The following is a 25569-nucleotide window of genomic DNA, read 5'->3' as shown; positions in this document are numbered from 1 at the left end:
GAACTCTCTGAGACCTTGGACTCCAGGCTCAATGGGCCCAGGGACAGAGATTCTCTGCTTGCTTCCACCAACCACAGATGATAAAGGGATTATAATCAGGAGCCCCACCCTACCCTGCTCTGTCTGCTTCCACCAACCACCAGACACATCATAAGATACTAAGTACCCATCTTCCGGAATTGCCATACCATATTTGATAGGGTTCAAATGTGGTAACACCTATGAGGGCGATTAGAGGTCGCCCCAAAAGCCTCTATCCCTCTCAGAAAGACTGGCAAGCTACAGAGAGTATTCCACCCGCACAGCAGAGCCTGGCAAGCTATCCATTGTGTATTCGATATGCCCAAACCAGTAATTACAATGGGACTCATTCACCTGACCCTGAAGGCTTCATTACACTGAGAGTTAAATAAAATATTAATAGGGGATTCTTAAATCAACATACCTTGAAAGCGCTTTAATTTTTTTCTGAAAGTAAAGTAGCATGGCAGGGATAAATTAGCTTTACTAAAGTAAAGCTCAGAGACATTGCACACTGTATGCACATCCAAAGAAACATCCTGTGGTGTTTCCATATCGATAGCTGAATTCCTAGAATAAGCAGAGATCAGAGATTGCTTCAGTGGCTCATTCCATCCATGTCTTTATGCCCATGCCCCTCCCCTGCCCACACTGATGATATGGGGCACTCACGACTCAAGGTCTCTTTTATATCCTGTAGAGAAACAAAAGTAAAGGTGTGTGTAGGGATATCTGAACTTCATGGAGAATGGCATGTGGGGAAGTTCTCAATAAACAATCTTTCATATATGTAAGGTACGGGATTTCAAGGGAGGGAACGAACCAAGATTTCAGTGTACAGTGTAAGTTCATTCCAGTTGAGACACACCACTGAACCCCTATCTGTAGACACTGAATGGATTTCAAATAGGATGGTGCTCACCTAAGTCCTTTGGTGCTTCACATTACTGTCTCTTTATCAAACTCTCAGCCATCTGTCTTCCTCACAGGAGTCTGTGGGGAACTTTGGTGTCTGTAAATGCATCAACCTATGGCATTTGACAAAGGGATCAGAAGGATTCCCAGGGTACTACTTGCTTTTAATGATGTGATTTCCTTAGATTGAGTTTGTATTGGACACTACTTATCATAAAAGGTCTGAGTCCTGAGTCTATGCAGAATCTCTGTGGCTGAGATGCTTACGTGTTGATAGCAGGTACCACACGATGGTGGGACAGTCGTACTCTAGTCATAAACTATGAGATCACCTCAAGTTCTGTTATGCAACTAGAAAAAACTCCAGGCAGCAGATGATACAAGATGCAGGAGCAAGGTGTCCTGTCAATCAGACAAGTGCAAAATTTAATAAAATACACATGACCAAAAGTTTGTATGTTTGATCCAGAGTGAGAGTGCATAGCAGCAAACAGTAAATGGCTCTGGGCATATTTTTGTGTGAAGAACTTCAGAAGGGTAATGAGCTCAAGAGATGAGGCCCAAGGATGGAAGCAGGTGAAGGTGACTTACCAGTCAAAGCCAGGGGGCAGGGGATGCAGAAACTATAAAACCCAGCTCCCGGAAGAGAACAGTGCAGAGTCTCCTGCACCTGTGCCTGGCTGTCCTTGCCCGGGCCCCTTGTACGGGGAAAGGTTGAGTTTTCCTCCCCACCTCGAACAGAGCTCCAGCAGCCAAAGACCTCCAGAACCAGCCACCACCATGCTGAGACCACTCTCCACACTCATGAAGGTACCGGCAGAGGAACAAAGGCACGCAGGTCTTGGGGCAGAGATCTCCAAGCCTGTTCGGATCAGGGGCTGAGTATCCTCCACCCAGATCCTCCACCTTCCAGTGGGCAGGGGTCACACCCACCATCTGACCCCCAGCACCATGTAATCCCATCAACAGCCAAGAAATATCATGAAAATACAAAATTATTTCAGAATTGGTTCTGCAAATTCAGTGTGCAGATATCAACTTTGTACTATTTCCATCATTGAAGAACTGTCAAAACCCTGTTTTACTCTGGATATGGCAAACCACCTGCGATGTATTCAATATGCCAAACAAAGTAACAACAAAATCTCCAATGGAGATGTTATTGGGCCCGCTCGAGCAAATCGATGAACAACAGGAGGGCCTTTTACCTTTTACCTTTACCTTGTCTCTATGTGAAGCATCTCACTCGAAGTCAGTTGTGATGTTTCCATTACCTTTCACTGGGCAGGACCGTCTAGGTTGGTCACTGTCTGCACTGACGCTCTCATTCAGGGCTGCATCTCAGATTATTCACCAATATGGCAATGATCACAGGAGTCTCTACCCTTCTCATGCTTTTGCTGATATAATTGCAGCTTTCCTTATTCCTTCCCACTGAGTTCATATGGTACCAAACAAGCAGAGAGAACCCGAACCTCCTGAGCTCCTGTCACCCTGCTCACTGGCCTGTCAGGTTATCTTGGAACTTCAAGATCTGAAATCATGGAGAGGGAAGGAGAGGAGACACGCTATGCAAAACATGCACTGCGATAACTATATCTAGCTTTATTCCATTATTGTGCACACTCATTTTCTTTTGTGTTACTGCCTAAATGTACATTACTTGAACACAGTTTTTATGCAATACAAATCTTTGAGATGACATTCTAGATATAGGTAAATAGCCGGGAAGAAAGAAGATCCAATTTCTTGGATTCATCAAGAACTTCCCATGCTGGTTTAACTAGGAGGAGGCTTTTCCTTTTTCTCGAACATTTCAGGAAGTCTGGAGCAAAGAAAAACATGAATAAGCCTCAAAATAAGGTCTGAGAGCATGAGAGAAGGAGGCCTTTGGGAAGGTGTAGATTTGAGAACCAAGAGTAGCATTGTAGAAGGATATGATCCCAGCGTCACAGTCTAGAAAAATCCCTATAACTTCAGGCCGATTCCTCAGAAGAATGAAGGTTGGGGGAAAAGTAAGGGCCGAACAACCCTTGCCCTTTCTCTGTCTGATGGCCCAGAATCCAGACTGAGGCTCTCGTACTATGTCAATGTCCCTTGGCGCATTTTCCAGACAAACGCCCACAGCCCCCTCTGCTCCTGCTCCCATCTCCACTTCAAAGTAATGTCTTCCTGAGGTGAAGCGCTCATGGCCCAGCATGCAGATGATGTCATTCCATCTTTCAGAAGTTTGAGATTCCATTAAGTATCGTGGGTAAATTGTAGTTTTCTCTTCATTTAATCGAATCAATAACTTTTGATTTCTGATATCTGGATCAGGAGACACATTGACTGGAAAAAGAGAAAAAAAGACAAAAAACTTGATTTGGTTTTTTTCTTTCTTTTTTTTTTTTTTTTTTTTGAGGCGAGGCCACACCAGGCAGTGCCAGGGCTTACTACTGTGCTTAGGAATCACTGCTGGCAGTGTACTATTTGGGATGCTTGGAATTCCGTGGTGTGCCAGGCAAGCACTCTATCATTGTACTATGTTCCAGCTTCAAAAAACTTGCTTTGTATGTTTGTTTTTTATTTGGAAGCCATGTTCAGTGGTACTCAGGGCTTAGAGATTACTCCGGGTGGGCTGGCGGGAACAAATTATGGGTACTCTATCCCGATCTCTGCTCCACTAGACTTGCTTGTTCTTCTTTTTTTCTTCTTCTTCTTCTTTTTTTTTTTTTTTTGGATCACAACCTATTATGCTCAGGGGTTACTCCTGGCTCTGTGCTCACAAAAGAATCCTGGCTGTGCTCGGGGCACCAGGGGGGATTCCTGAGATCAAAACTGGGTTGACTGCGAGCAAGGCAAATAGCCTACCCCCAGATTTAAATCTGACCCCCAGATTTATTTTTTAAAGGAAAAAACCTTTTTTATTTATTCATTGCAGTTTATTGAGCTAAGGATAACAGCTTTGGGTATTCAATGCTTAACTCCAAACCCACCACTACTGTCAGTGTTCTTCCTAACATGTGTTAATATTTAGAATATTTTATAAAATAAAGCTAGTCTATTTCATACCAAAGTTCTGTTCTTATTATCTAAGAATCATTTTGAGTTTCAGTTTGCAAAATCCGTGTAATCTCTATGTGTGTCACTAGAGACTATTGGGAAAGACTGAGTGAACTAAATAAAATTTTTATTAAAATGTCTCATTAATAGGAAGTACCTGAGTAATAATAGTTATTTCTCATTAATGGAAACTCCGTGAGTAATAAAAGTACCTAGTAATATATAACCATCATCCTTATCTCTAGCTTATAAAACCTAAGAATATAATCAATCAGAATTTACATGGGCTCTGTCATTTCCAAAACCCATTATCTTCTTGAGAAATTATGGAATATTGAAACAGAAATAAGACTATTCCATCTCTAACTAGCAACTACAAATTCTGCATCAGAAAATTTAAAAAAGACAACTAATAACATAGATTGTGATTAAAGACCTAGAATTCTCCCAGGACACAAACATATATAGTTCCATGGATATTAGAGCTTACTCTAATCTCTTATGTTAAATAACAGTATTCTATAAAAATTATCAAAATTTAATAAACCTAGGGTCAATATACATGAAAGCTACATGATCATCCTTGACAAAAATAGAAAAATATATGATAAACTTAAGTGTGTCTTTGAATGTAAAATCAAAAATTTAAAGTTAAATGTATCAATAGAATATTTTGTTTCATGGTTTTTGGGGGCCACACCCGGCAATGCTCAGGGGTGACTCCTGGCTCTAACTCAGCACTTACTTCTGATTGCACTTAGGGGACCTGGTGATCGAACCTAGGACTGTGTACAAGACAAACATCAAACCAGGTATTATGACTCTGAGCACTAGGATGTTAATCACTCTTGTAACCACTCAAAAAAAAATCAACCACTCACTGTGTTACCAAGTTAAGCACAAGGAGTTGGATTTTTTTCCAGGTAACTTAAATCCGCTCTGTGGAAATACTTCCTGTACTGGATGTTCTCAGTGTTCCTCAAATCCCTGCTTGTCTTTATCCACTTTTCCCACTTGTCTCTCTTCCTGAACGATGGACCTCTGTGAACACATCACCTGGGCTCTCTTTCCTATCTCTCTCTACCTATTTCGAGGGACTGCATGGAACCAGGGCAAGAAGGAAGCTATGTGCTACCCTGGCATCGAGTTAGACCTGGCAAATCAACCAACTTGGCCCTTCTTTCCTCCTTCCGTCTGTCCCATGACAGGGTCCGCCCCGGTTGAACGAGTGTCCTGGACCCACCCCTAACACTGGCGGCTAGGGGAAGAGCCGTTGGTGCCTGTCCATGGCTTTCCCCTGGAGATATTATACATCTGGTATCCCTGGAGCAAGCATGAACTACCAACTAAAGGTAAGGATAGCGTTTGGTGCACCCCAACTCTAGAAAGTGAGTGGGAGAATAGGAATATTTAGTGTGCTGGGTTGATAGCACAGTGAGTAGTGCATTTGCCTTGCACAGGGCCATCCTGGGTCTGATTCCTCCATCCCTATCAGAGAGCTCAGCAAGTTACAGAGAGTATCCTTCCCAAACTGCAGAACCTGGAGAGCTCCCTGTGGTGTATTCATATGCCAAAAACAGTAACATCATCAGGGAGGTGCAGATCAAAACAACAATGAGATATCATCTCACACCACAGAGACTTGCCGACATCCAAAAAAACAAAAGCAAACATTGGTGTGAATGTGGAGAGTAAGGGACACTCCTTCACTGCTGGTGGGAATGCCGACTGGTTCAGCCCTTTTGGAAAACAGTTATGACAATTCTCACAAAATTAGAAATTGAGCTCCCATTTGACCCAGCAATACCACTCCTGGGAGTATACCCCAGAGAGGCAAAAAGTACAGTGGAAATGACATCGGCACTTGTATGTTCATACTGCACATACATCACAATAGCCAAAATCTGGAAAAAACCCAAGTGCCTAAGATCAGATGCCTGGTTAAAGAAACTTTGTTACATATACACAATGGAATACTATGCAGCTGTTAGAAAAGATGAAGTCATGAAATTTGCACACAAGTGGTTCTACGTGGAAAGTGTCATGCTAAGTGAAATGAGTCAAAAAGAGAGGAACAGACATAGAAAGTCTGCACTCATCTGGTGAATAAAAAGTAACAGAAGTAACAGAATGGGAGACGAACACCCAAGAATAGTTGATTAATAGTACCAGGAGGTCTGCTCCTCAGGTTGGAAGCTGGCAGCAGATGTTTGTGAAAAGGCAACTTAGATAGAGAAGGGAACACCAAGTAAAGAGTGTTTGGAGGACAACCCCCAAGATGCGAGATGCGTGCTGAAAGTAGACTTTAGACCAAACACGATGGTCAGTCAATACCTCTATTGCAAACCACAACATCCTAAGGAAAAGATAGATCCAAAGGGAATGTCCTGGCACAGAGGTGGGGCAGGGTGGGGTAGATGGTTTGGGGGGCTGGGAGGCCTACTGGGATCATTGGTGGTGCAGAATGGGCACTGGTGAGGGATGGGTACTCAATCATTGTATAACTGAAACCCAAGCACGAAAGTTTGTAAGTGTACAACTGTACATCATGGAGTTTCACTAATAAAAAAAATTGAAAAAAAAAAACCAGAAAGAGTAACAAGTCTGACAATGGAGACGTTACTGGTGCCCGCTCAACAAATCGATGAACAACAAAATGACAGTGCTACAGTGCTGCAAGGCTCTGCTTATGTCAACTAACTGGAAGCTGAGGAGAAGGCTCTGGGGCACGAAGCAACTAAGCAGCATTGTGAAGGACATATGTCCCTCCCTTGCTGACTGGCAGGCTCTGCATTCCTCTCCCCTGTCACACTCTCCCACCCTCACAGCGCCTTCTACCTGCCACTTAAGGCCCAGGCCAATGATGGTTGTGTACCCATTCCTGCCTTGGGTGCTGGACTATTCCTAGTTCTCTACCCTACTTCTCATCTTTAAAATAATCCCTTTAGTTGTTGCGAGGTTCCTCTCAGGATGGAAAATGTGTGATGAGAGTAGACTATAGACCGGAGAGTATTGCTACTCAACGTCTCTTTTGCAAACCACAGCACTCAAAAGGAGAGAGATAACAAAAGAGAATGCCCTGCCATAGAGGTAGGGTGGGATGGGGGGATGAATGTGGGAGGGATACTGGGACTGGTGGTGGTGGAGAATGGGCACTGGTGGAGGGATGGGTATTCGATCATTGTATAACTGAAACCCAAGCACAAAAATTTTTAAGTCTACAACTGCACCTCATGGTGTTTCACTAATAAAAATTTAAGGAAAAAAATAAATAAAATAATCCCTTTATTATAAGGATTCTTTTCAACCAGTTCTTATCATTAGTCTGAGTCACAAATGAGTTCGATTTCAGTTGCTATTACCTAAACGATTGGGAAAATTCCAACCTGTCAATTTGAAGGAAGTTAAAAAGATATTAAATAGTGCCAGTGAGTTACAGTACTAAGATGCTTGCCTCAAACTGGGCTGTCTGAGGTTGGATTCCGTGTACCACATATGGTTCACTGAGCACTATTAGGAGTGATCATTGAACATAAAGCAAGGGAGAACCCAAAGGCAAAGTCAGATGCCAATTCATAATTTATTTTTTAAACCTAAATAAATATATATAACTTTTAAAAAAAACTATAAATTGTACCATATACACTATTTTCTTTGATGATAATAGAAGGTGCTTAAAGATAAATCATTGAGAGATTAATTCAACCCTTTAAAATATTTAGAAATAGAAGACTTTTTTAATTATATTATGAACATTTGCAAAATTGAATAACAATTATACATGCGAAAGTACACACTGTGCTAAGGCAGAATTTTGTGGGAGGGACTACAAAATAGGTTCAAGGGCCCAGTCATTCCAGTCCAACTGGACCAGCTGATCAGTACAAGGCCCTAGGGTGCCATAAAGGGGAGCTTCAGCCTTGGGACTACCTAGATATTCTGAACATGAAGCATGCACTCAGCCCATTGAACTTTCTCTCTGTTCCTTAGATTAAGTTTGATTTTAGAGTAAAGTATTTTTTTTTAAAAAGCTTTCTCTTTCCTAAACTTTTGGGTTTCATAAGATATTACAGAAACATAGAAAATAATGATTAAAGAGAATTATAGACGGAGAAATCTCAGCTTTGGGATTAGTAAAATGTGTTACTGGGTTATGATCCTTATATCACTTGCACCCCTATAATAATCACCTAACATTATTGCATTACACTGAGAGTTAAATAAAATATTAACAAGGAATTCTTTGTTTTTTTTATTTTATTGAATCACCATTAGATAGTTACAAGCTTTCATGTTGGGGTAACAATCAAACAATGATCAAACACCCATCCTTCCACTAGTGCACATAACCCACCACCAATATCCCCACTATACTCCCCTTTCGCACCCTCCCCCTGCCTCCATGGCAGACATGACTCCCTCCTCCAACCATTTTTTTTTAGTGATCCCTTCTCTTCTCCAGCTGCTCATGAGGCAGGCTTCCAGCTATGGAACAATCTATCTGTCCCTTATATCTACTATTCTTAGATCTCAGCCTCATGTTATGTTGTTTTATACTTCAAAAATGACTGCAGTCCTTCTATAAAAAGGGATTCTTAAATAAACATACCTTGATGGCACTTTAAAATTTTTCTCACACTTAACTGAAGCTCAGAGACACTGCTCACAGTATGCAGTTCCAAAGAAACATCCTCTGGTGTTTCTAGATTGATAGCTGAGACCCTAGAATAAACAGTGAAAAGAAGTTTCTTCAGTGGCTCCTTCCATCCATGTCTCTATGCCCATGCCCCTCCCCTGCCCACACTCTTTCTGTTTGAGTACACGGAGCTTAGGTTTATCGGAATCGCACTCATCACAGTGCTCCCGAGTCACTCCCATTACTTTGTCTGTAACCTCTTCTATGCTCTCTTCCCCAACCAATTTGTAAGGTCTCATCCTTCTTAGACACTGAAGCTGTACTGTAAGTTAATATTGTTTTTCTCCTCTCCTTATGTCTTTGAGCAGTTTACTTTAATGCAATGTCCTTTTGTATGGATACAGGAAAACAATTTATTAATATGCTCAGTAATTTAGGAATTGATTGGCTTTGAATATTATTCACTCCTGGGCATCTGCCTTCTCAACTTAAGCCTCAGTTGCCCTCACTTCCTAGCACCCCAAGGGCAGGGTCCCGACGTGGGACTGGATGGAACCAGGGCAAACCGGTAAGTTATGTGCTACCCTGGCATCGCGATGGGCCAGGCCAAGGTGCCACGATTCTTAACTATAAGTTAAGAGGTTGGTCATAGGCAAATGATGTCATGATCCAATAGAAACGACGAGACTAGGGCCCTGCTGCTAGGAATAGGAAAGATATCTGGCCTGAGCACTGCAGTCTGAGATCGAGATGGCCCTAGGAGAGCAATTCTATAAGCCCAAAGTATTTCTTACTGTGTCCATACAAAATGATTAATATTATGTATGCTTATATGTTGGTTGGACAAGGAGAGGAGAAACACGTCCTAGAAGCAGTTTCCTGTGTGTCCTGACTAGCTTGGATGACACTGCCTTTCTGGAGATGTAGATTCCAAGTTCTAGCAGACTGGTCTTTGCTGTGCTAAGTGCTTGTAGCTTGTGAAAAGGTGAGGCCAGGATTACTGGCCAGCATATGTAAGGAAACAATGTATGTTTGCTGCCTCAATGTTCTTTCTGTAACTCCTTTTGATGACATCATTATATTGCGCCCTTTAGAGGTACTATGATCTATATAAGGGAGATTTCAGGGCTCTCTGGGGGGACACGTGCATCAGAGAACCTGGGAAGATGGGGCTGACGACAGAAGCTGAGAGAACAAAGGCGCACGTGCTCGGGAATTCCTGAGGCCTCCATGACATACATCTCTTCCATGTAATAAACGGCTGCTAAGACCAACCAGCTTCGCCTCGTTTCCTTCCTTCGCCTGACCATCGCCATCGACCTCCCTGGAGTGGGGAAACGGCCAGACCGCCGGCCTTTTATTTTTTGTGTGTTTACACACTTTCCATGGGCACTCACCTGCTCAGGGTGTCTTTTATACCCTGTAGAGAAACACTGAACAAAGGTGAGTGCAGGTACATCTCACCTACATGAAGCTTGGGATGCAGGGTAGTTCTCTATAAACACTCCTACCAGGGAAGCAAGGAAAGTGATTCCATGGGAGGGAATGGACTCACAAATACAAGGGTAAATTCATTCCTGTTGAGGCACAGCAATGAACCCCTAAAAAGACAATAATGGATTTGTAATAGGATAATTCCATCCTGAGTCCCTTGGGGATGCACATGACTACTTGTTTATCAACCTCTGCTGATTTCGTCACTGAGGTTGTGGTGAGCTTTCCTGTCTGAAAACATATCAACCCACAGCTATTGGGAAAGTGGTCAGAAGGATGCCCAGGGTACCGCTTCCTTTCAATGATGTGATTTCCTTAGAATGATCCCACATTGGACACTGCTTATCAAAAAGGTCTGAGTCCAAAGTCCATGCAGAGCCCCTGTGACTGAGATGCTTAGGTGTTGATAGCAGGTGCCACATGATGGTAGAACTGTCATACTACAATCATAAACTATGGTATAACCTCCAAATCTGTTAGGGAACTAAAAAAAACATTCAAGCATTGGTGTAGCCAATATTGAAGAGTAAGGTGCCCTGTGAATCAGACACAATGTAAAAAATAACGAAAAACAGAAAAGAACCAAAGATTCTATGTGTAATCCACAGAGAAGTGCATAGTAGTAAACGGCAATTAGCTCTGGCCAAGTTTCCATGTGAGGAACTTCAAAACAGTAAAGAACTCAAGAGATGTGGGCCAAGGATGGAAGAGGGTGAAGCTGAGTTATCGGTCAGGGCCAGGGGAATAAAACAGTGAATATGGGGATAATGGGTGGGGACACCCAGAAACATTCTGGGTTGATGTGTTTGCAGACAGCTCAGTTGCCTGTCTGCAATGACTATAAAAACCATACTATACCCCTAAGCTCCCCACCCTCTCCTTTCCAACACCCCCCCCCCACACACACACACACATGCACAAATAGTGCATCTGATGCAGGGATTCAGACTCAGAGCACATTTGGTGCAAGAAATAAGGAAGTATGATTTATGGTTCCAATATGCACAAGTGCCTAAACTCAAGGACTGGGGCAAGGAGTCATGGTGAGTCACTCAAACTGTGAAGGACAAGGGACAGTGCTGCTGAGTACAGCAAAGTCTTGGTAGTCACTGGTTGCAGCATAGACTTAGCCCCACTGATTCCCTGTGCTAATGATGGATATACGTGAGTCTTAGATTTACTATCCTAACCTGCACAAAAGCAGAACCTCACCCCTAACTCTCACAGCTCATGAGACACGATAAAGAGCAAGAAGCAAACCAAAATTAATGGGTGAAGACAAATGTCTAGAAAGCTCCCAAGAAACCAAGCTCATTTTCTGAGCTAAGAACTTCAAAGTGAAAATTATAAGGTTGAATGAATGAAGGAAGGCAATAGAAAAGGTCTTTAACAAAGCAAGAGAGAGTATTAGTCAGGGAGAATCTTAGCTTAAATAAGTAAACTTAAAAGTTCTTTGGTCTATAGTCTACTTTCAGCATGGTTCTCCCATCCTGGGAGGATCCCCCCAACACCTTTATTTGCTGTTCCCTTCTCTATCTGAGCTCCCTTTTCCTCTAGCATGTGTGATTGGCCTGCAAGCCATGGAGTAAAATTCCTGGTACTAATCTCGGCCATTCTTGGGTGTTAGTCTCCTATTTTATTACTTTATGTTCCCCAGACAAGATTGTCACCCATTGCCTCTTTTGCAAACCACAACACCCAATAAGAGAGAGAGAACAAAAGGGAATGCCCTGCCACAGAGGTAGGATGGGATGGGGGATGGGGGGTGGGAAGATACTGGGATCCGTGGTGGTGGGAAATGGGCACTGGTTGAGGGATGGGTATTTGATCATTGTATAATTGAAACCCCCAAGCACAAAAATTTGTAAGTCTACAACTGTACCTCATAATGTTTCACTAAAAAAAAAAGTTCTTTGGAAGGGGCTGGAGCGATAGTACAGTGGGTAGGGCATTTTCCTTGCATGCTGTGAACCTGGGTTCGATTCCCAGCATCCCATATGATCCCCTGATCATAGCCAGGAGTAATTCCTGAGTGCAGAGCCAGGAGTAACCCCTAAGCATTGCCAGGTGTGACCCAAAAAGCAAAAAAAAAGAAGTTCTTTGAAAGGTTTCAGCAATTAAGTGACAGATGTCAAAAAGCAAGTCAAATAAGAAAATAAGACTTAGAAAACCATCAATTAAGTAGAAGAAGAAAAAAGCAAAAAAATTATGGAAGGGATATCAGAGTATTATGGGATAATTATAATAGGAACAGCAACCAAATTAAAGGAGACCTTGAGGGGGCTGATAGTACAGCAAGTAGGATGTTTGCCTTGCACACCACCTGCACTGGTTCGATCCCTGGCACCCCAGGAGTGATCCCTGAGAACGCAGAGAGAAGCAAGCTCTTTATGCCATTTATGGCCCCCCAAAAACAGCGAAAAAAAAGAGGCTTTGAGGAAAAGGAGAGTGAGCATGCGAGCAAGTGTTTCAAGAAATTATAGCTGTCTCTTACTCATCAAAGCCATGTTCTCCCTTGAACACTTTGAACACATATCTCACGTGTCTCTATATATTATTAGCTTCTGTGTTCTCTTTTAAACACATTTATGTTCTCTCTTGAACACATTTGTCCACTTTCTGTGCTCTCATATCTTTCTAGTAAGTTTGAATAAAAAACTACCTTTCTTTGCTGAAAAAATAGAAAAAGAAAAGAAATTATAGCTGATAACTTCCAATTTCTGAGGACTGACTACCACAACCAGATCCAATATGTTAATAGTTCCAATAGATCTAAGGAGTTCCAAGTAAAAATAGTCCAAATCAGAGAACTCTCAGACATACTGTAATTACAATGATAGAAGTCAAACATAGAAATAAAATCTCAAAAGCACCAAGATAACAATGAAACTTGTATAGAAGGAACTACCATAAGATTAAAATGAAATGTGTCAACTAGTAAAGTATGGTTTGACACAAGGAACTATTTGGATGAAACAAACATCCCAGTAAAAATACTCTATAATTTATGTCATAATTTAATCTTAAAGCATCAAAGAAAACAAAACCAAAGCTAAAGAAATTCATTACCATTTAACCAAATTTAGTAAAAACCACAAAGGGTTTATTTAAAAGGCAAAGAAATCCTAGTTGGAAATGGTAAAGGTAAAGGTAAAGGCCCTCCCGTTGATCGTCGATTTGCTCGAGCGGGCCCAGTAACGTCTCCATTGGAGACTTTGTTGTTACTGTGTCTGGCATATCGAATACTTTCGGTAGCTTGCCGGGCTCTCCGAGAGGGGCGGAGGAATTGAACTCGGGTCGGCCATGTTGGCCGCTTGTAAGGTGAACGCCCTACCCGTTGTGCTAATGAAAATATAAAGTGGAGGCAAACAAACAATCAATGGCATCTTTTATAAACACACAGATGCCTTGAAAGGAATAGGGAACATAGAGTCACAATATCACAGGAGACCACCAAAATTAAGAATTGAGCTCCCACAAAATCTATTTTCCAGTCTGAGTATCATTTCAAAGAGCACAACTACATTAATCTACATTAATTTTTAAAGGAATTTGCTTTCTCTGTGTTTGTTATACCACTATTTATATTGAACAAGAACTAGAATCATCCCAAATACCCCCAAAACACATAATGGATAAAGAAATTGTGGTCCACATACAATGAGATACTACTCAGATATAAGAAAATTGAAATCCAACAGTTCATTCATCTCAGCTAGAACTACAGGGTGTCATGCTGCACAAAGTGAGTTAAAAGGAAAAGGAGTCTGAACTGAGGAAGTAGACCTTCTAAATCCTCCATATTTCTCACCATCTGCTCTTACTAGCATCGGAATAAGACATCTCCACTGTTTACTACAAGAGTTCATGCTCACCTGCAGAAAATTCCGTGCTGAGCACTGACATTTCTTATCCAGTTCCAGGATGCCGTTCTTGAGTTCCTCTAGTTTGTTGTCCAGATAGGCTACATTATCCTGCAGTCTGCTCAACTTCTGCTCTTTTTCTTTCTCTAGTCTATGCATATAAAACTCCTCCTCCTGGTGCAGGAATGTGTGAAGATTCGTAAATTCAGAATGTATTCTTTCTTCCTCATGCTTTATTTTCTTCTATAAGGAAGAAAAGTGGTCAAAAATGAATGCAGACCAAATGTTCATTAATGGATAGATTCAGATCCAACATCAGTCACACACAGAAACAGTTGAAACTTATTCAGTAGAAATAAATAAGGAACATTTCATGTATAGTGCATTATGTATGAGTCATCTAGGCAGTGAGTAAAGCAAAGTAAATCAGAAATAGAAGGATGATATTATAGAACTCTACTTTTATGAAATAAGTCATATTCATAGAGACAGTGAATACCAGAAAATAGGAGGAAGAAACAATGAGGAGTAGGAAGAGAGTTTTAGTTTGGATGATGAACAAGTTTTGCAGGTGAATAAAGGCAATGGCTGCACAAGCATATGTACAAACACTTTCACAATGCTGTTCACTAAAAAAGTTAATAATTTGATTTTTATTTTATGCTTAGATACATGCATGCATACACAAATATACACACACACAGTTTCTCAGTTAGTGTGATGTTTCCTGAAGAATGCGCCATGTTAATGTCTGGGAAGCAGAAATTCAAAGATAGACAAAGTCTGTGTGTTTTCAAAAGGCCAGCGGTACTCTCTCTCTCTTGCCACCCACGTTCAGTGGTGTAGGGTTGTTTTCCCCACCCCGGGGAGGCCGCCAGCAAGGTAGGTGAAGGAATGAGGGCCAGGCTGGTCGGTATCAATGGTACTTTATTTCAATCTTCACTCTCCTTCTGCTCCTCTCTCTCAAGCCTGAGGCCCTCTCACTTCTCACTCTGCCTTCTGGAGCCAAGCCCCCTCCAAGTTTACAGTCTTATTTTGTATAGCAATCACATAGGGTGGTGACACAAAGTGGGTTGAACATTAACAAATCAACAAAGAGAGCTAAGACCACTCCTCCTGTATGAGCAACCCTGGCATCGAAATGGGACAGGCCAGGGTGCCAGAGTTGCTCATACAGGAGGAGTGGTCTTAACTCTCTTTGTTGATTTGTTAATGTTCAACCCACTTTGTTATCATACAGAAGTCGTCAAAATTAGATATGGTTCTGGGCTGGAGCGATAGCACAGCAGGTTGGGTGTTTTCCTTTCATGTGGCCAACCCGGGTCTGATTCTTCCATCCCTCTCGGAGAGCCAGTAAGCTACTGAGAGTATCCCACCTGCATGGCAAAGCCTGGAAAACCATGCAGACATATTCAATATACCAAAAACTGTAACAACAAGTCACACAATGGAGATGCTACTCGGAGATGTTACTCCTCCGAGGAGATTAACTCAAGGATAAAATCTCATCTAAAGAGACTATTCCAGATTAGTAGGAGATCTGCTCAAGGGTGGGACCCCAAGAGTGTGTGTTTTTCCTTAGCTAGTAAACCACTTAAATAGTTGTAGTAAATCGCTTCTAATATTTCTAGCAGTATCATTCTGTATGAGCACACTAAAAGATATAAACTTAAGGTTTGGTCCCAACCTCAGCAGGGTCCTAGTCTCGTTGTTACTTTTGGATCATGACAACATTTCTCCATGATCATGCCCTCAACTTACTGTTGAGTATCTTGGTGCTTTGGCCTGTCCCATTTCGATGCCAGGGTTGCTCACAATTTGTCCTGGGTCCATTCAGTCCCTCCTTGGGACCCTGCTTTTGGTGTGCTAGGAACTAAGGGCAACTAAGTCAAGAAAGCAGATGCCTAGGAGTAAATATTCACAGTCAAGCAATTCCCAAGTTACAAATCATAATAATATTTACTGGCTTCCCGTGTCCATACTGAAAGGACATTGCTTTAAGGTCAACTATGCAGAAGACGAGAAAAGCAATATTTAACTTACAATACAAATGTCCTAAAAGGATCTGATCTTACAGGATATGATTAAGAAAAATGGTGATTAACTGACTGGGAGTAGACCACAGAGAAGAGTCTACAGATAAACAGAGGAATGGGAGTGACTCGGGAGCACTCTGATGGGTGTAACCCAATAAACCTAAGCTCCCTGTGGCAAGGGAGAAAGGACAAACCAATGTTATCATACAGAAGTCGTCAAAATTAGATATGGTTCTGGGCTGGAGCGATAGCACAGCAGGTTGGGTGTTTGCCTTTCATGTGGCCAACCCAGGTCTGATTCTTCCATCCCTCTCGGAGAGCCAGCAAGCTACTGAGAGTATCCCACCTGCATGGAAAAGCCTGGAAAACCATGCAGACATATTCGATATACCAAAAACTGTAACAACAAGTCACACAATGGAGATGTTACTGGTGCCCGCTCAAGCTAATTGATGAACAACTGAACGACAGTGCTACACAGTGCTACAGCGCTTTCTGGTAAAATTTCTTCCTTACACCAAGTAGTTTATGTAGGTAGTATGAATAAAATGCAGAATAGAGCTTGGCCAAAGTAAATGAAATATGAGTTATAAAAATAAATATGTATTTTTATTTTGATATGTTGGCTGCGTGCAAGGCAGACGCCCTACCCGCTGTGCTGCAGGGCTGGAGCGATAGCACAGCGGGTAGGGCGTCTGCCTTGCACGCAGCCAACATGGCCGGCCCGAGTTCGATTCCTCCGCCCCTCTCGGAGAGCCCGGCAAGCTACCGAGAGTATTCGATATGCCAGACACAGTAACAACAAAGTCTCCAATGGAGACGTTACTGGGCCCGCTCGAGCAAATCGATGATCAACGGGAGGGCCTTTACTTTTACTTTACTTATTTTGATATAAAGATGTGTTCCTGTGTTTCAGGTAAACTTTTGGTTGAAGAAACCCTCAAAGTTTCCTCTTGAACCTTATTGACGTTTCCAACTGAGACATCACGACTGGCGTGCAGATGACCACCCGGGAGAGTTCATGAGTCTCACCAAGGGAGACGTACAGTTGCAGATTCTGATCATAAATACTAGAAATATCAATCCTAGATTCAATTAACCACCCCAATGTGTGAGAATGTCTAGAAGAAAATGATCGATTGGGCAGAGATTTTATCCGGTAGGGGGTGGGGACTAGAATTTTAATATTCATTTTAACTTTCCCATTTCAGGAAGTGTTCCAATTTTATAAAATTAATAAATGAGTGATTTTTTTTTGTTTTTTTAAGTCGGAGGTAGACTTAGCTTCAAGCCATGTATTCATGAAAGGTGTTTATTTATTTATTTATTTATTTATTTACTTTTGGTTGTGACAATCTTCCCACCACTCAAGATCCCAGATATGAAAACATAAGGCAATCTTTTGAGAGATCTTATTTGAGATTCGCACATGAAGAATGAGAATGGAGATTTAAGACACCATGAAAGAGGGAAAATGGCTTACTGGTCAGTGTAATAATATTCCAGACTAATGCACTGTATCAATGTATTCATGAACAAATCTCTTTCCATTCATTGGGAGTCTGGTTATTTACTGAACTAGACTCCCATACACTGTAGTTGTCTTTTGTTTGTTCTTGTGGTAGTTCCAGTTCTCCACATTAACAGCCTTATTACTGTTAATGTGGAGAACTGGAGTTCATTGCATCTCATGAGATGAATCTCTTCCTAAGTCTCCACAAATAGTTGATCTCTGAAGCTCGAAAGCTTAAGTGTCAGATGCTGCACTGTGGTAAATGCATCAAAATCATGCAGTTGAGGCTTCAAAAGAGATAGGTACTTTCAAAGTTTGAGAATTTGAATCCTGTCAAGGATCTTTTAAATAGACTGCAATATTTCTATTTCTTCAACTCAGATACTGGGAATTCTAAATAATTGCTATCAAAAGGTTGAAGCATTTATAGCAAAAATAAAAGATGGGTAGAACTAAAGAAGTAAATGGAAATGGTGCTTTCTAAAATTACTTTAAACAATCTGGACCACTTATTGAGTGAAAAACCCTCATAATGCTTTCACCATGCACAACCTACTTCTAGAGAAGATGACAGTATATAGTTTGACCACAAGAAGCTTCAAACTCTCACCTCCCAACTACTTATTTTCTGAGTTGTATCAAGCTTCAGCTGCATATATATGGATTCTGTGAATTTCAGTTTTGTGACTGCTTTCTGGAGCTTTTCCTGTGGGAAAAATTGGGTATTAGTTTATTCAGTTGGAAAAGTCTTCACAGCATATACCAGAAATCATAGGCTTTCAGATAATTAGAATAACACTGAGTATTTGTTGAGCCCTTAGATGTTGAGAGAAAGCATGTGGACAATTATCAGTCCAATAACACAGTTGATCTCCGTGGCACTCTGCAAAGCTGGTAAGATGTTTACCATTGTTTCTGTTATAGAAATCAATTCTTTGGATGGGATTAAGTAAATTGTCTGAGGGAACAAATTTTCTTCGATCCCATATTGGTTAAGGAAAGATGTAGCAGAACAATTCCCACTTCTTTCTCCCACCACAGTCAAAGTAATTATCATATTTTCCTTTGAAGGTATGTTAAACAGAGTCTTTCACTCGGTTTCACTCACAGACATTCATTTCTAACTATTTAACAACCCCAGTATATCTTTAACTGTGTCTGTACCCTATACTTGTGGAAGTCATGTAAACGTCAGAAACTGATGGCTGTAATTTATTTTGAGAAGAATAATCTTCTCATGTCAAAATTTGTCCTGATTAACCAATAAAAAACATTCAGTTTCCAGTCCTCCTCTGAGGTATGATTCATCCTCTCAACTGTGATCAAGGTTTAAGGCCTAAATTCTACTCTGTGTCTTCATTTATCTTTCTTTCCACACATCCTCTAGCCTAGGCATGGTGCCAAGCAAGCTTTTTTTCTGTGTCTCTGTCATCAATCCTGAGTATAGGACATCCTAGTTTACCTCCAACCTTTAATGATTTTTCCACCACGTGAAAGATACGAGGCAGTCTTTAATTTTCTGTTTGCATGTCTTATCATTTTCCAACAAGGTTGAGACAGTACCCTGACTGCTTAGAATGATCCATGTATATACTATTAGCTTGAGTGTAACTGGGAGGGTGTCCTTCTAGCATGCACTCCAAAATGAAAACAAAAATCTCATTCCAAAGGATATTCTGTTTCCAAAACTTTCACCAGTGAGATCTATAAAAGATTCAAAGATATCTGAATACCCTTTGCAATTATACCAATAAAGTCAAGGAAAGAATGAACTTTCATGCGCAATTTCTGAGTGCAACAGTGCTGTAAATTAAAAATCAGTCAAGAAGAAAACCTAAAGATAATAATATAAACCAACAATAGTGAACACAGACCTAAAAATCTTCAACAGTATCTTAGCCAAAGAAATTCAATAAAGTACACTATTAGGATCATATATCATGTACTTGTTTGCTTTTACACATATGAAAGTGAAAAAAAACACTATATCATAGCAACAGAAAGACAATATTCATACAACTATATTTCAATTGAGAGAAAGAAAAGTAATGATGAGATTCAACATTCTTTTATAAAAAAAGTGCTTAATAAAACCGGGATAGAAAAATTATTAGAGACAACACCTGAACTTTGTTTACATTGACACCATTGCAGTTGAGACCAGTCTCAGGCTGAAATAGCTGAACCCACTCTGGGAAGGGAGGCAGAACCCTCCTTTTCAGCTAGGTCCCAATAGCCTCTACCCCTGACCTGGGCTATATTAGCAGGCTCAAACCCAGCTTCTGGAGCACATGCCACCTATGTGACTGCACAGCAGACATACACAGCAAATCACACACTGCTCATCATTATAATTCAGGACATTCAGTGATGAGAGGCAGAAAAGAGAGCAATCCCCAGCCTAATACCTCAGCACCTTCCAGGGTATCTATCTACAAAGACTCCCCCTCAATGATAGAAAGAACACTAGAAAACCAATGATAAAGGCCCAGTTCACTGAGGGGAAATCATATCCTTGAAGACACAAACAACAACAACCAGCTCTCTAAATCCTTAGTGACTTTAGTGCCACCATGATAAAGATGTGTAATGAGCTCAAAGAATATGTGGCACAGGTATTCAGCAAAGCCCAAGAAAGTCTAAGAGTCAAAATGAGAAAACTCCTCCATTCAGAAATGGCAGGAATGAAGAGCATGGTAAGTTACATTGAAAAACAAAAAGCCTCAAGAGAAGCTCTTAACAGCCGAATTACTGTAGCTGAGTAAAAGATCAAGAAGCTCCAAAATTAGATGGAGCTGAAAACTGCTAGTAAATGAGAAAACTGCTGTAAACAATGGAGTGTTGAGAATAGTCTAAAAGGAAATAAACGGTATACTATGGCACTATAGGATGAGTACAAGAAAAACAATATATGAATTACCATAGTCACTGAAGAATAGGAAAGCAAATTTCATGATTAAATATTAGGTAAAGAAATCATTGATAAGAATTTCTCAGAGTTGAATACAGGCACTGAGATCCAAGAGGCATGAAGGTTGCCAGTGAAAATATTCTCAACTAGGGAAACTATTTGATCACTTGATCCAATGACATCCCATTACTCATCGATTTCCTCAAGTGGGCGCCAGTTAAGTCTCCATTCATCCCTGTTGCGTGCTAGTGTAGCCCAATGGTGTCTGCTTGTTCTAGGCACACAAAGAGCCTCAAACCGATCATTAGAAGTCTTGACGAATAAGTGTGACCATCTTGTAGGTTGGCGGCCATGCAATCTTTTGACATCCCATGAATCCAGTTGGTAATGGCTTTAGTCCAGTGGTCGTCTCCAAATCTCATTACATTTCCAGCCCATCTGATTTTTGATGTGTTAGCAAACGAAACAGCATCCCTGATTCTTGACTGTTGACAGAGGTCAGAACTCCAGATTCTTTCTCTCATTTGAATGAAGCGTGATACTCCAAGCAGAGCTCTTTCAATTCCTCTTTGGGAGACCCAAATAGCATTCTAATTCTGTTTTCTCAGGGCCCAGGTCTCTGAGGCATATGTTAATGCAGGAAGAACAGTGGAATCGAAGAGATGTGCCTGGAGCCAGAGGTTCTTCATCCTCTTAGCTATTTCTTCCACACTCTTGAAGTCGTTCCAAGCCACTCTCTTCCTCCTGCTCAACTCAGGTACCAGATCGTTTGTCATGTTGACTTCTCGACCTAGGTATACATAAATGTTGCATTCAGAGATGTTCATTCTGTTGAGAGAGAATGGAACCTCAGGAACGAGACTGTTTCTCATAAACATTGTCTTTGTGAGATTCAGCTGTAGTTCGACCTTTCCACAAACACGGTCAAAGTCGGGAGCATTTGTGCCACTTGGCTAATGTTTGGCATTATAAGAACGATGTCATCAGAAAGCGGAGGTGGTATAGCTGCTGATTGTCTATCTTCACTTCCATTCCTTCCCATTCCACTTGTCGCATGATGTTCTCAAGTGTGGCACTGAAGAGTTTTGGTGAAATGATACTGCCCTGCCGAGCCCCTCTCTTCCCTTTCCAAAAAAAAAAAAAAACTACAAGAGACATTATCCTCAATATGATAAAATCCTCAGAGACATAATACTGAAATCAGCAAGATCAAAAAAGCATCTTATGGACAAGGGAAAGCCCATAAGATTTACAACAAATATTTGAAATGTGACTACAAGACAGAAGAGAATGGAGGGACATAGTACAAAACCTCAGTGAAATGAAAATTTCCCCAAGAGTTCTCTATCTAGTTAGCTTATCGCAGAGATATGAAGGAATCATAACAGCTTCATGGACACGCAACAGCTTAGGGAATTTATAGTTTTGAAACTAGTTTTGAGAGAAGCTTTAAAAGAACTTCTTTTGCACCTGAAGGAATTAGGGCTGGTAGGGTGCTCACCCCCTACACAGCTGCTCTGAATTTGATTTCTGGTATTCTGTAAGGTCCTCTGAGAACCATCAGGGGTAATTCGAAATGTAAAAGCCAGGAGTAACCCTGAGCATGACCAGGTGTGGCCACAAAATCAAATACTTTATAAAGATGAAAACAAGGAGCGAATGTAATAAAAGAGTTCAAGGACCTGTATAAAGTCTATTAATACATTGATCTAAGAAATAAGAGGAGGTAAAGAAAAAGCATAAAGATGTTACTATACATCTATAGGAAAAATTAACATTGTTAAACTGGCCACCTTACTCACGGTAATTCAAAGATTCTATTCAATCCCTATAAAAATTATAGTGTCTGTGTCAAAGACACCAAAAAACCTAACTAAAATTTGTAAAAATCACAAAATACCCTGACTAGCCAAAGGAGTTCTGAGGAAAGATACAATGGAAATTCTTGTTCCCAACTACAACAATATAATAAGGCTAGGATCATTAAGATTACACAATATTAGAAAAATACGTACATACATATACACTTGGGCTGGAGCGATAGCACAGCGGTAGGGCGTTCGCCTTACAAGCGGCCAACATGGCCGACCCGAGTTCGATTCCTCCGCCCCTCTCAGAGAGCCCGGCAAGCTACCGAGAGTATTCGATATGCCAGACACAGTAACAACAAAGTCTCCAATGGAGACGTTACTGGGCCCGCTCGAGCAAATCGACGATCAACGAGAGGGCCTTTACCTTTACCTTTACTTTACATATACACTCACACAAATGGAATAAAACCTAGAACCCAGAAATAAGGCCATCCAATCTGGTCAATGTGATCAACGATAATACAGGCATATATAATGGAGAGAGGAAAGTCTCTTCAACAAATAGTGCTGGGGAAAATAGATTTACAAAACCCAGAAATGACTGCTACTTACGCCATATACAAAAATTACCTGAAAATTTACTGAAAACTTTGACAAAACACTGAAAGCCATAAAACACAAAGAGGAAAGTACAAAAAAAGTTTCCAAATATGGCTTCAGCTTTAACTTTGAAGAGTTGATTCTAATAACTAGGGAAACAAAAACAAGCAAAAATTACTTGGGAGTCTTTGGAATCAAAAAAGAAATTTCTCCAGGGTCAAAGAAAATGTCAGTGAAACAAAAAGACATCCTATATACAAGGAGAAACTATCATACCTCACCTGTCTAACAAGATGTTAATGACAAAGATTTATAAAGAAATCATAAAATACTCCAGGTACCATTCCCAAGAACAACATTGAAACGGACAAGTGAATACAGATTACTCCATTTTGCTACTGTTGCAGATACCACCCTAAAGTGCTCAGAGCATTCTCCTGGTTTCGTGCATAGGAATCACTTTTGATGGTGCTTGGGAAACCATATAACGTATCTGGAATTTGAACTGGAGTAAGGAAGCATGATCCCTTTCTTTTTCTTTTTTCTTTTTTAATGGAGTTGTACTGCTATTTATTCAGCCACTGATTAGCTGATTGAATTGGGCATGAACTCCACTTTACTGTTTTTTTCATTTTTTATAATTTTATTTATTGAATAACTGAGAGAAGTTACAAACCTTTCGGGTTAAAGTCTTGGTCATACAATGAAACACCCGTGCCTTCTCCATTCTCCACCCCCCAAAACTCCATTATACCCGCATCCCACACCCTCCGCCTGCATATGGGGCAGATCATTTCAACATTACTCTCTCTCTACTTTGATTACCTTCAATATTTTGACATCAGACCCACCATTAGTATTTGGGATTTTACCCCAACACTCAGATCTGATGAAAAGGCAACAGTAGACAATTTATTTCCTATTCCTCGTTATGAAAAACATATGATGCCACGTGACTGCAGTAGTGGCTGCGCGATTTTGAAATTCCAAAATTTTAACAATTAAATCTGGAGGGATTTCTGCCAAAACCTGCTGGGTTCCGAGATTTATTCCTGAGTCTCTTGGATCATGGCCATTAAGCAGCCTGACCAGGAGCCAGAAAGGCTGTTCATGGGTGCAACTGCCTTTCTGTCTGCACTAAAAAGCAGATCATGCTATAATTGAAACCCAAGCAAAACAAATTGTAAGTCTAAAACTGTACCTCATGGTGTCTCACTAATAAAAATTAAAAAAAAATGCAGATTACATTACAAAAGACACAGAGATTGTTAACAGGCACCAAAAAAATGCCTTCAGGAGTTATAGGGTGGAGTTCAGCATATTTTAGTGAGGGTACTGTGACAAGTCACTTTTGCAGCAAGTGAGAGAACACATTTGAAGCAATTACTACAATGAAAATAATTTCTGTCAAATGAATAAAATAGGTTTCAAAGCAACAGCAGATGAGGTTATTCGGAGGCTTTCTGGACCTCACACTCACCCGGTAACCTGGGCATGCATCTTCAACAGTAGCAGTGAAGTGTCCTTTGTGCTGTGGTGACCGCTCACAGCACCAGCAGAGGAGCTGACCATCATTTTCACAGAACAGATGGAGCTGCTCTCCATGTTCATTACACATGCTCTGATTCATTTCCTTAAAAGTTTGAATCATACCTCTCAGTTGCTTGTTGGGCCGGAGACTACCACTTTGAAAAGGTTTACGACACTGGGGACAGTGAAATGTCCCTGGAGATGATGTATCAGCACTTTGGTTCCCAGTAAAACCCACAATGCACAGGTGGCAGTAGCTGTGCCCACAGTTGATGCTCACGGGCTCAGTCATCAGCTCCAGACAGATGGAGCAGGTAGCTTCCTCCCTCAACTTCTTGATAAATATAGCTGAGGCCATGGCTTTTCTGGAAATGCTGCAATATTGGATCAAGAGGCAGGGAAGAAGCAGTCAGAAATTTCTAGTATGTGAGAAATGCACTTCTCTAGAATTTCAGGGCCTCTTGTGAGCTTGAAATCTCTCTAAGAGAGATATGGATTAGGATTGAGAAGATTCATTTCATGGAGCTGTTTTGTGAATGACTGTGGCACCATCACACTTGGTCCTTAAACTGATTATAATTAAAATAAAATTTAATATTTTGTTCTTCAATCTAACTGCTATTATTGCATTTTAATTGTTTATTATTTGCTTGAGTCTGTGGTGAAATGAGACCAGATCAAAGATTCTATTTTAATTCTAGAAATATTTTGGACATGGGACTCAGGAAGAGTGAGAAAAGGACAGGTTTCCTCGCAAAAATTAAAGCAAAGGAGAGAAACTCTTGAAGGAAGGGTGAGACTTGCATTTTGTGAAAAGGTACTTTATCACTACTAGTTGATTTCTTTGTAACTGGTACTAAAATTAGGAAGAGTTTGCAGAATTCCTCAAGAAAAATCATGTCTGCACTGGATCATTAATTCCCAGTTCTTGTTACTTATTTCCACTGCAAATAATGATAAAAGGTATGGGTAAAAAGACCCAGGCACCAAATGATAATAAGATCAACTGACACCCTGAAGAAGCTGTGTGCCCTTGTCATTAGCCTCTTTGACCAGAGGACAGAGAATTGAAAGAGGTAGGAGAAGAAGGGATTATCCTGAGAGCAGAGCTCCTGGAGACCAAGAGAGGTGACTGACACTTACTTCTTCAGGCCAACCTGGTCTCGCAGAAGGAGATGGTAGTTAGAACCCATT

The 25569-nt window shown here is 40.9% G+C and overlaps 1 protein-coding gene across 4 annotated transcripts in view; it reads right to left on the bottom strand.

Annotated features, from left to right (window-relative positions):
* LOC130040472 (E3 ubiquitin-protein ligase TRIM38-like) overlaps positions 1-24743 on the bottom strand; it is a 34565-nt gene extending 9822 nt beyond the window's left edge. Inside the window, exons 1-5 of one of the 4 annotated variants that reach the window (XM_056132580.1) lie at positions 24326-24743; positions 18134-18229; positions 13987-14217; positions 8591-8703; positions 2562-3267 (exon numbers count right to left, since the gene is read on the bottom strand). In XM_056132580.1, the coding sequence (XP_055988555.1) occupies positions 8632-8703; positions 13987-14217; positions 18134-18229; positions 24326-24733 (807 nt within the window). In that variant the 5' untranslated portion in view covers positions 24734-24743 and the 3' untranslated portion in view covers positions 2562-3267; positions 8591-8631. Of the gene's footprint in view, positions 1-2561; positions 3268-8590; positions 8704-13986; positions 14218-15735; positions 15848-18133; positions 18230-24325 lie in introns of those variants that run through there. The other 3 variants (XR_008794996.1, XM_056132581.1, XM_056132583.1) reach the window with 3 other exon arrangements.
* Between the last annotated feature and the right edge of the window lie 826 nt (positions 24744-25569).

The sequence above is a fragment of the Sorex fumeus genome, unplaced genomic scaffold, assembly GCF_029834395.1.
Source record: "Sorex fumeus unplaced genomic scaffold, SorFum_2.1 ptg000094l, whole genome shotgun sequence".
NCBI lineage: Eukaryota > Metazoa > Chordata > Mammalia > Eulipotyphla > Soricidae > Sorex > Sorex fumeus.
Note: the sequence above shows the minus strand (reverse complement) of the source record. Positions and strands in the feature narration are given on the sequence as shown.